The sequence below is a fragment of the Mya arenaria genome, chromosome 9, assembly GCF_026914265.1.
Source record: "Mya arenaria isolate MELC-2E11 chromosome 9, ASM2691426v1".
Classification (NCBI taxonomy): Eukaryota; Metazoa; Mollusca; class Bivalvia; order Myida; family Myidae; genus Mya; species Mya arenaria.
In genome coordinates this window covers 14,813,897-14,825,195 of record NC_069130.1, presented here as the reverse complement: position 1 = coordinate 14,825,195, position 11,299 = coordinate 14,813,897, and the positions used below count along the sequence as shown (strand labels likewise).

General features: G+C 34.7%; 1 protein-coding gene across 1 annotated transcript; it reads left to right on the top strand.

Annotated features, from left to right (window-relative positions):
* The first annotated feature begins 243 nt into the window (after nucleotides 1-243).
* On the top strand, nucleotides 244-8,595 carry LOC128203767 (heat shock 70 kDa protein 12A-like). Its single transcript, XM_052905309.1, has 4 exons — nucleotides 244-380; nucleotides 940-1,158; nucleotides 2,923-3,058; nucleotides 6,335-8,595. Exons 1-4 carry the CDS (start codon nucleotides 360-362, stop codon nucleotides 7,150-7,152), a joined length of 1,194 nt encoding a protein of 397 aa, XP_052761269.1. The 5' UTR covers nucleotides 244-359; the 3' UTR covers nucleotides 7,153-8,595.
* The last annotated feature ends 2,704 nt before the right edge of the window (nucleotides 8,596-11,299 follow it).

Genomic DNA, 11,299 nt, shown 5'->3' with positions numbered 1-11,299 from the left:
GAAACTACAAAATCACTCTCAACCTTACATGTCTGTCTTATTTTCGAGCAGCGTGTTGTTTTATCAACCATGGCAAGCAATGCTCAAAGCCAGACACTGTTGGTTGCGGCTTTCGACTTCGGAACCACATACAGCGGCTATGCGTTCTCATTCCGAGACGACCCCAACAAGATTCAGACAAACCAGAACTGGTACGCCGGGGGCGGGGCCTCAAGATTGGTGTCACTGAAAACACCTACATCTGTCCTTCTGAATCCAAAGGGAAAGTTTGACAAGTTTGGTTTCGAGGCTGAAGACAAATACGCAACCCTAGCTGAAGATGATGAGCACCACGCTGGAGGCTTTTTCGGAGGTTTAAGATGGTTCTGCATAATAATGAGGTAAGTCATTAATAAAAGATATTCAACTTGATGAAAGTATTTAGAGTAACCAAACACAAAAAAACAGCGAAGAAAACAAGTAGTCATGTAGCCATAAAAAATATCCGAGTAGCCAAGTAGGCAAACACAAATAAGCCGGATAGCCAAGTAGCCAAACACAAATTAGCCAGGTCGCCAAACACAAATTAGCCAAGTCGCCAAACACAAATTAGCCAAGTCGCCAAACACAAATTAGCCAAATTAACCAAGCAACCAAACTAAATAAAAAACGATGCTTTTGTTCAGAGGAACAAGGTTCAAAGTCTTACATATGCATTAAACGAGAAATACACTCATAAGATCTTGCAGCAGCAAACACAGATTACTTTGAATAAAAAATATCTATATCAATACATGTATCTGGGTTACGGCCTTGCATTGGGGTGGAATAAAACCATATAATCAATACTAAACGTCCCATATATCCCGATATTTATCAATAAGAGCAAATTTGAAACGGGAGCGTAACTAAAACCACCACCAACTTAAAAGCAATAACACCCATACAACTTAACTTCAGCACTTGACGAAAGACGTTACGGTAGAGGACTTTAGTGGAAAACAGATGGCGGCTTTCCCGCTGTTTGTCATGTCGATCAAATACCTGAGAGAACATCTACTAAAGGCGGTTACTACGCAAAAGATAGGACTCGAGGAGACTGACATATTGTACGTGCTGACCGTTCCGGCTATCTGGGATGACAATGCCAAGAGATTCATGAGGGACGCGGCTATAGAAGTAAGACGTTTTTGTTGCATTGTTTACAGCATTGAGAGTTAATTGTCATTGGAATGATATTTCCGACGATGTATATCATTGACTGAGGTCCATTTACTCCCATGAGCTTACTTAAATGTCGTTATAGTTACATATGGCCCAATGTAGTAATTGATATATTTTTCAAATTTAACCGAACACCCCTATGTGATAATTGATATTTCTCATATCATACCAAACGCATTCTTAAAATAACATTTTTCATAAAGGCTATATTAGTACAGACCTGTTTGATAGTATTTAAGTTAAAACGTTCATGTCACTAGGAAATAATATGTTCATGAGGAGGGCTTCCATCCATGTAATATAAATATAAAGACATTATCTAAATATAGAACGTCAAAGCAATGAACTAAAATAGACTACCTAAAATAGCTCTGCCGAAAGAAAATTCGTAGTGTTTTATAATATATATTCCTTATGTATTCCTAACATTAAACCTGGATAAGTTCATAAGCTCTTTAAGTATAAACGTTCTTTATTTAAAACTGAAACATGAACACGTATCTGTGAATAGTTTGTGTAACGAAGTATTTACATTGAATTTGAATTCAATTTAGATCACCTTAGCCGTAGGCTGAGGATGACCTATTAGGATCGATGGTTGTCCGTCGTCTGTCGTCTATCGTCCGTCCACACTTAATTTGTTAACACTCTACTTGTCACATTTTTGTCACGAAACTTGGTCGGGATATTTGTCCCAGTTATTACTCGGACGAGTTCGAATATTGGTCATCTGGGGTCAAAAACAAGGTCACAGAGCCCAAATATGGAAACACCTTGTTAACACTCTAGAGGTAACATTTTCAGCCCAAATATTATGGAAATTTGTAGGAAAAATTGTTTCGATGATTTCTAGCTCAAGTTTGAATATGGCTCATCTGGGGTCGAAAATTAGGTCACAGAGCCCAAACATAGAAAAACCTTGCTAGAGGTAGTATTTACAGCCCAAATATCTTGGAAATTTGTCAGAAAGGTTGTTTCGATGATTTCTAGCTCAAGTTCGAATATGGGTCATCTGGGGTCAAATTCTAGGTCACAGAGCTCACATTTAGAAAAACCTTGTTAGCACTCTAGAGGTAATATTTTCAGCCCAAATATCCTGGAAATTTGTCAAAGTTGTTTTAAAATTTTTAAGTCAAGTTCGAATATGGGTCATCTTTTTTTTTATTGCTATTTTATTGTTTTAAAATCAGTGAAGGTACCAACTTCAAACTTCATGAATTTACTCACAGTAAATTGTGATTTTTTGTGACTATGTGTCATATAAATCCAACCTAAATATTGTAAGAGTTATTGCCCTTTGTATCTTTTTAAACAAATACATATTTGTCATGTGTTTAAAAAACTTGAAATATAATAGTTCCACCTAGGGTGTATGGAAGGGTAGACAGGCACCATCCAGTATGTAGTCCGATCAATTACTTTTGAACCCTTTGTCCAATCATGGCCAAATTTGGTCAGAATGTGTATGAACGTGTTTGATAATAAGCAAAATTGCTGTAGTTACCCTAGAGTTATTGCGCTTTAATCATAGAAATAACCTAAAATTGCTCTTGTCCTATCAATCACTTTTAATTATTAACAAGTCTATAGCACAAAGTTTTACTCAAGCGAGCGATATAGGGCCATCTTGGCCCTCTTAAAGGGGATTGTCACATACTATTGAATACGTAAAAAGTATGATTATATTTACATATGCTGATGTGAAACCTTGTTGTTAAGGCTGGAGTAGAGCCAAACCGCCTTAAGCTGGCCTTGGAGCCGGAATGTGCCTCGATCTGGTGTGAAACATTGGGTACAGACGTGAAGGGCGCTGTAGCGTTTCAAGGATCACAGTACATGGTGGTCGATCTTGGAGGTATGGGATCATAAACTTTCACTTGTTCTGGGTTATTGCTTCAATTTATGGACGACAAGCTAGTTCCTTATTCCTTATTCCTTTTTCGAATAAGGAATAGATAACTAGTTCCTTATTCCTTATTCAAAATGAGTTATTGTAGACATGCATAAAATCACTTCGTTGTAATGTGTTTCGTATTTTCATAACAACTGAACGACTTTGTAAATAAAATAATGCACGAAAATAGAAAAAAATCGAATAAGGAATAAGGAAGTAGTTCTCTATTCCATATTCAAACTCGAATAAGGAATAGAAACTTTTTAGGTTATACATTTCTTTTCAAATAACTATGAAGAAGTGTTCTCCTCAAAAAGTTTTCAGAAATGCATTGTCTATTCAAGAGAGTTTTAGTACTTAAAGTGCTTCAAAAAAGCTCTAAATCCGAATAAGGAACAGAATTTTCGAAAAATACTCAATTTCAAAGAGCTTAGTTTACTCATTCTTTGACGAAATATCAACTTAACATTGATTTTATGAAATAATTTGAATAAATGCGTTGACTTATTCAAAGGGATGGAGCGTTTCAAGTACTTTATACGCACACAAAATCGAATAAGGAACAGAAACGGTGAATTATCAACTTTTTAAGTATGACATGTTTTGATCAAATAACTATGCAGAAGGTGTCTACATAAAAAGTTTACAGAAATGCATTGTCTATTCAAGAGAGTTTTAGTACTTAAAGTGCTTTGAAAACGTACCAAACTCCGAATAAGGCACAGAAATCTTCAAAACATCAACTATTTAATTTACTCGTTTTCGACAAAATAACTATGCAGAGGTGGTATATATAAGAAGTTTAAGGAAATGCATTGTCTATTGAAGACAGTTTTAGTGCTTAAAGTGCATTGAAAACGCTCCAAAATCCAAATAAGGAACATAATTTACGAAAAATATTTAATTTCAAAGAGCTTCACTTGCTCATTTTTTGACGAAATATCATTTGAACATTGAGCTTATCAAAGAATTTGAATAAATGCGTTGACTTATTTAAAGGGATGGAGCGTTTCAAGTTTATATAACGCCCACTTAGTCGAATGAAGGACTATTAGAACTACAAATGTAGTTCCTTATTCCTTATTCAAACTCGAATAAGGAACAGAAACGTTGACTTTTATAAGTAAGACATGTTTTGATCAAATAACTATGCAGAAGTGGTCTACATACGTCGAATATGGAATAAGGATTTAGAAATCTTGAAAAGTAAAAAAAAACAACACTTATCTGTTTATTCCTTTTCGACAAAATACCTTTGCATTCTTTTTACATAATACGCTCGATAGATTCGTCGCCAAACAGAAGGCAGACGTTGGCCGTGTTTAACTGTTTCTACAAAACAACAATTACAGAGGTCAGGGAAAACGGCACTAAACTTTAAGCAGTCATGGCTAATTTGTTGCTTCCACCGACCACCGACGTTATATATATATAAGGTTAAACTAATGTTGACCGCTGTAGAAAGATAATGATGTTGAGTTACTGATCAGAGTGATGTTTGTTCCATGCACGGATGGTTCTTGTTAAAAATAAGTTACACTTATGTATGGAACTCGTGTGAATGGTTGGGACATCGTGTTTAGGTAGAAGAGCGTCATCCGGCCATGTTCGTCGTCAGCAAGCCATGTTCGTGTTGGAGAAGATCCGAAAGATAAGAAGGGGTAAGTTGATTTTTGATTTTCAGTTTTACGGCGTTTTCGTCTACGTTCGGATAGATTGTTCCAAAGAAGTTGGCTGAGAAGCATATCAACATTGCACAGGTTGTTGAACCTGTGATGATTCTTAAGGACCATTTTTGAACTGCCTCAATGTCGTTTCTTTTAATTCTCGGTTAACAGTTCTCTCTTATAGTGTCCACATACTAGAACAGGGATCGACTCAAAGAAAAGTACATTTTCTCCAAGCTGTACCGTGATACCACAAACGTGATGTAATGTTATAAAACAATACGTTGCCAATGTCTGTTGGTAAGAGCCATTATATGAGAAGTCCGTTTATTATCGTTTGGGGTCAAATAAAGAAAAAAAGAAAAATACATGCTCTTTAAGCTTGACCGTGATACAACAAACGTAATGGAATGTTATACAATACTTTACCAAGCTCTTTCGGTCGAAGCCATTTTATAAGATCTTCGTTGAAAATCGTTAGAAAAAGTAAGACCTAGATGCTTATAGTTATTGACTTTGCTTATTTCGGCATTCTGTATGACAAGTATCGGATGTGGTAGCTTGTTGGGCTTTCGCAAAACTATCATTGATACGTTTTTGTCTGGATATAAAGAAACGAGCTACCACTTGCACCACAACAGGACACGAGAAAGATCATATTTAAGGTTTTAAGGTCAATTAAAGTTTGTTTTACTAGTTTATTGATCATTTATGGAGTGTGTTCTCATCCGTTATTCCAAAAATATGTACATTTCAAGATTTCAGAGTCTTATTACGTTTTTAAAGCACTTTAAATACTAAAACTCTCTTGAATAGACAATGCATTTCTGTAAACTTTTTATGTAGACACCTTCTGCATAGTTATTTGATCAAAACATGTCTTACTTAAAAAGTTGATAATTCACCGTTTCTGTTCCTTATTCGGGTTTGAATAAGGAATAAGGAACCTTTGAATAAGTCAACGCATTTATTCAAATTATTTCATAAAATCAATGTTCAATTGATATTTCGTCAAAAAATGAGTAAATTAAGCACTTTTAATTTGAGTATTTTTCGTAAATTCTGTTCCTTATTCGGATTTAAAGCACTTTAAGTACTAAAACTCTCTTTAATAGACAATGCATTTCTGAAAACATTTTATGTAGATCACTTCTGCATAGGTATTTGAAAATAAATGTATAACATGTACTTAAAATGTTTCTATTTCTTATTCGAGTTTGAATAAGGAATATGGAACTAGTTCCTTATTCGATTTTATGTCTATTTTCGTGCATTATTTTATTCACAAAGTTGTTGAATTGTTATGAAAATAAGAAACACATTACAAAGAAGTGAAATTATGCATATCTACAATACAGTAACTCATTTTGAATAAGGAATAAGGCACTAGTTCCCTATTCCTTATTTGAAAAAGGAATAAGGATTAAGAAACTAACTTATCGTCCATTTACAATTTATTTATTTGTTCAATTACAATTGAGTCAAGATTGCTTTTCAATTTAGTTTCGACAGGTAACGTATACCTTAAATACATGAAACAAAAACAATTTATCATTGTTTTAAAATGCAGGAGGCACCGCAGATATATCTGTCCATGAAAGAAAGCCAGATGGAACCCTGAAGGAAATCCACAAAGCCAGTGGGGGCCCGTGGGGAGGCATCTATGTGGATGAAAATTACATGAAAATGTTGAATGAACTTTTTGGGGAAAAAGCTCTCACTGACCTCCGAAAGACAGAAATGAATGATTATTTCGACGTCACTCGGGAATTTGAACATAAGAAACGGTCATTTGACACTGACAAAACAAAGCAGATAATTGTTCGTATTTCTGCCTCGCTGAGAGATCTTGCAGAAAAGTATTCTTCCGAATCTTTAGAGAAACGAATTGCGTCCTTGAAAGTGCCGGAAAATGCCATCTCCACGAGAGGCAAAGACAAGCTGAAGATTGATACAACAGTTGTCCAATCATGGTTTAAAAGACCAATCGATCTGCTGATCCAACATCTGAAGTCTCTTTTAGCTGAACCAAAGATAACAAGCGTGCGAACGGTTATTCTGGTGGGCGGTTTCGGTGAAAGTCCGTACGTTCAGGAGAGATTCAGGAATGAATTAGCCGGCGTGAGACTGATCGTTCCTGCAGACGCGGGCCTCGTCGTGTTGAAAGGTGCCGTGAGGTTTGGACATAACCCCTCCATTGTCTCCTCCAGGATCATGAAATACACGTATGGGACAGAAGTGTATGCCATTTTTGATGAAAAGAAGCACCCAGATGAGAAGAAGTTTTGGAAGAATGGAAAGTGGTGGGTGCCTAAATGGTTCAAGGTGTTCGTGCGTGTACAGAACGACACAGAAGAACCCCGAGTTCACAACAGACCCCGGATGTGAACTGCTCGGGGAAGTTGAGCTTGAAAACAGCACCGATATTCCATTTGAGCAGCAGGATATAGAGACTACTTTTATGTTCGGTGATACAGAACTTCTCGTCAAAAAGAAGAATACGACCACTGGAAGAGAAGCATACATGACCTTTGAATGCTTCAAATAAAGCGTTTTATTTATTTTCGAAATATTTTTTATTATCTTCTTGCAAACTCTCACAAAACACCGAAAACATGAACTATAACTAAATATACATGGACATGTTTGTTGATGCGTTAATTTTGAGAGGAATGGAACTTTGATTATCAATGCCTTCATCTTGAAAGGCACGGAATTCGATTACAAACGCGTTCATCTTCAGAAAAATGGAATATTCATCGTAAATGCGATCATCGTGTAAAGAAAGGAGTTTAATCTTTGATGTGTTAATCTTGAGAGGAATAAAAAATAATTTTAAATGTTTTAGTCTTGAATGTAACATAATTTTTATTATAAATATGTTTTTAACTTTCACAGAAATGGAATTTTGATAAAAAAGACATCACTTTTGAGGGAAATAGAAATTTGATTATAAATGGATTAGTCTTGCTAGGAATGGAAGTTTAATTATAAATGGCTTAGTCGTAAGAGGAATGGAGGTCTGATTATAAATGGATTAGTCTTGAATGGAATGGAGTCCTGATTATTAATGGATTAGTATTGAGAGCAATGGAGTTATGATTATTAATGGTTTAGTCTTGAGAGGAATGAATTCAAATTATAAAAGGATTAGTTTTGAGAGGAATGGAATTCAGATTTTAAATGGATTAGTCTTGAGGGGAATGGAGTTCTGATTAAAAATGGATTATTTTAAGAGGAATAGATTTCTGATTAAAAATGGATTAGTCTTGAGGGTAATGGAGTTATGGTTATAAATGGATTACTTTTGAGATGAATGGAGTTATGATTATAAATTGATTAGTCTTCAGGGGAATGCAGTTCTGATTATAAGTGGATTAGTCTTGAGAGGACTGGAGTTTTGATTATAAATGGATCAGTCTTGAGATGAATGGAAGCTTGGTTATAAATGGATTAGTCTTGAGAGCAATGGAGTTCTGATTATAAGTGGATTAGTGTTGAGGGAATGGAGTTCTGATTATAAATTGAGAAGTCTTGAGAGGAATGGAGTTCAGATTATAAATTGATTAGTCTTAATGAGAATCGTGTTCTGATTATAAATTGATTAGTCTAAATTAGAATGGAGTTCTGATTATAAATTGATTAGTCTTAATGAGAATGGTGTTCTGATTATAATTGATTAGTCTTGAAGGGAATGGAAGTCTGATTATAAATGGATTAGTCTTGTGGGGAATTGAGTTCGGATTATATATGGATTAGTCTTGAGAGCAATGGAGTTCTGATTATTAATGGATTAGTCTTGAGAGCAATGGAGTTCTGATTATAAATGGATTAGTCTTGAGAGCAATGGAGTTCTGATTATAAATGAATTAGTCTTGAGAGGAATGGAGTTCTGATTATAAATGGATTAGTCTTGAGGGGAATGGAGTTCTGATTATAAATGGATTAGTCTTGAGAGCAATGGAGTTCTGATTATAAATGGATAAGTCTTGAGGGGAATGGAGGTCTGATTATAAATGGATTAGTCTTTAGGGGAATGTATTTCTGATTATAAATGGATTAGTCTTGAGAGGAATGGAGTTCTGATTATAAATGGATTAGTCTTGAGAGGAATAGAGTTCTGACTATAAATGGATTAGTCTTGAGAGCAATGGAGTTCTGATTATAAATAGATTAGTCTTGAGAGGAATGGAAGATTGGTTATAAATGGATTAGTCTTGAGAGGAATGGAGGTCAGCTTATAAGTGGATTAGTCTTGAATGGAATGGAACATTGATTATAAGTGGATTAGTTTTGAGGGAAATGGAGTTGTGATTAGAAATGGATTAGTCTTGAGAGGAATGGAGTTCTGATTATAAGTGGATTGGTCTTGAGGGGAATGGAGGTCTGATTATAAGTGTATTAGTCTTGAGGGGAATGGAGGTCAGATTATAAATGGATTATTCTTGAGGGGAATGGAGGTCTGATTATAAATGGATTAGTCTTGAGGGGAATGGAGGTCTGATTATAAATGGATTAGTCTTGGGGTAATGGAGGTCTGATTATAAATGGATTAGTTTTGAGATGAATGGAGTTCTGATTATAAATGGATTAGTTTTGAGATGAATGGAGGTCTGATTATAAATGGATTAGTTTTGAGATGAATGGAGGTCTGATTATAAATGGATTAGTTTTGAGATGAATGGAGGTCTGATTATAAATGGATTAGTCTTGAGAGGAATGGAAGTTTGATTATAAATTGATGATTCTTGAGAGGAATGGAAGTTTGATTATAAATGGATTAGTCTTGAGAGGAATGGAGTTCTGATTATAAATGGATTAGTTTTGAGGGGAATGGATTTCTGATTATAAATGGATTAGTCTTGAGAGGAATGGAAGTTTGATTATAAATGGATAAGTCTTGAGAGGAATGGTAGTTTGATTAAAAATGGAGGTCTTGAGAGGAATGGAATTCTGATCATAAATGGATCAGTCTTGAGAGCAATGTAAGTTTGATTATAAAGGCTTTTAAACATGAGAATAAAGGAGTTTTGATTGTAAATGCGTTTTTCTTGAGAGAAATGAAATTTTGATAATTAATCTCCAGAGGAATTTAAAATGCGTATATTTTAAGAGGAAGGGAAATTCGGTTGTAAATGCATTTATCATGAGAGGAATCGAATTTTGATGATAAATGTGTTAATATTCTAAGTAAAGAAATAATTATTAAAAATGTGTTAATCATAGATGGAAGGAAATTAGACTATTAATGCGTTAAACTCGAGAGGAGCTGAATTATAATTATAAATGTGTTAACTTTAGAGGATTGCAATCTCGATTATAAATCTTTAATCGAATGGCATTTTGATAATAAATGCGTTGATCTTGAGATGCTCAGAATTTCGATTACAAATGCGTAACTCTTGAGATAAATGGATTTTGTTTACAAATGCGATAATCTTGAGGTGAATGGAATTACGATCATAAGTGTATTAATATTGAGACGCTCGGAATTTCGATTACAAATGCGTTAATCTTGAGACGAATGGAATTTTGATCATAAATGCGTTAATTTTGAGAGGAATGATTCTGTTTTATATCAATGCGTTTTTTATCAAAGGAAGGGAATTTTCATTATAGACTGGACAATCTTCAGAGGAATGCAATACGTTTGAAAATGAAAATATATTTGAGCAATGGGCAAATCCGTTTAAAGATTCATTTTATATTTTTATTATAATAATAATTATTGAAATTCTTTCTAAATCTTAACAACAAATATATGCTTTTCTTCATGCATGTCAACATTGAATACAATTAAAAACGGGAATTCTTAATTACGATTTAACATTTTGGTAAGGCGATAATTTAGAAAACAACAGTTTTAAAGTATTTTTACTTTTTTATCATATTTACATATTTCAAGGGGAAATCATTCTTACTTGTTGAGCTGATTGCGTAGCTTAAACATTTAAAAGTCGATACGGTTGTTTAAGGAAGGCTTGTAGCAAAAGGCCTTAACAGCAGCAAACGATTTTCGGATCAATCTTATTTTTACGCCTGGCAAATGGTAAGTGCACAATTAAACGTTGTTCTGCTTGGTGCTGGCAGGTTTTTCCACATTCATAAAAAGCATGGGTGGCCAAAGATTTTCAAGTATCAAAGTGACTTAAACGTTGTCTTTGCCTGCTTGATGAACTCAAAGCCCGAATGCGCGAAAAGACTATCTGCGGGCAAGTATGTGAGTGTTCGAACAATCAAAATTGGTAAAGGACACAGGAGGATAAAATCAATGTCTGAATACATTTCAAAAGGGATTTGCGTGCGGCCGAGGACTAAAAGCGCTAGGGCCAACATTGGGCGAGGAGACATATCGATTTATATTTTTTGGCGTCTGGTGTCATTTTGTATGTATTTATCCGCTTTCAATCGCTTCTAAAGTATTTTCGGTGCTTTTTGTAGATATTATACAATAAGAATGTATAATACATCATATATATCATCTCCTTCTTTGAACATACACGTTTTGTTTAAAAAAGAACAACTACACCAATAA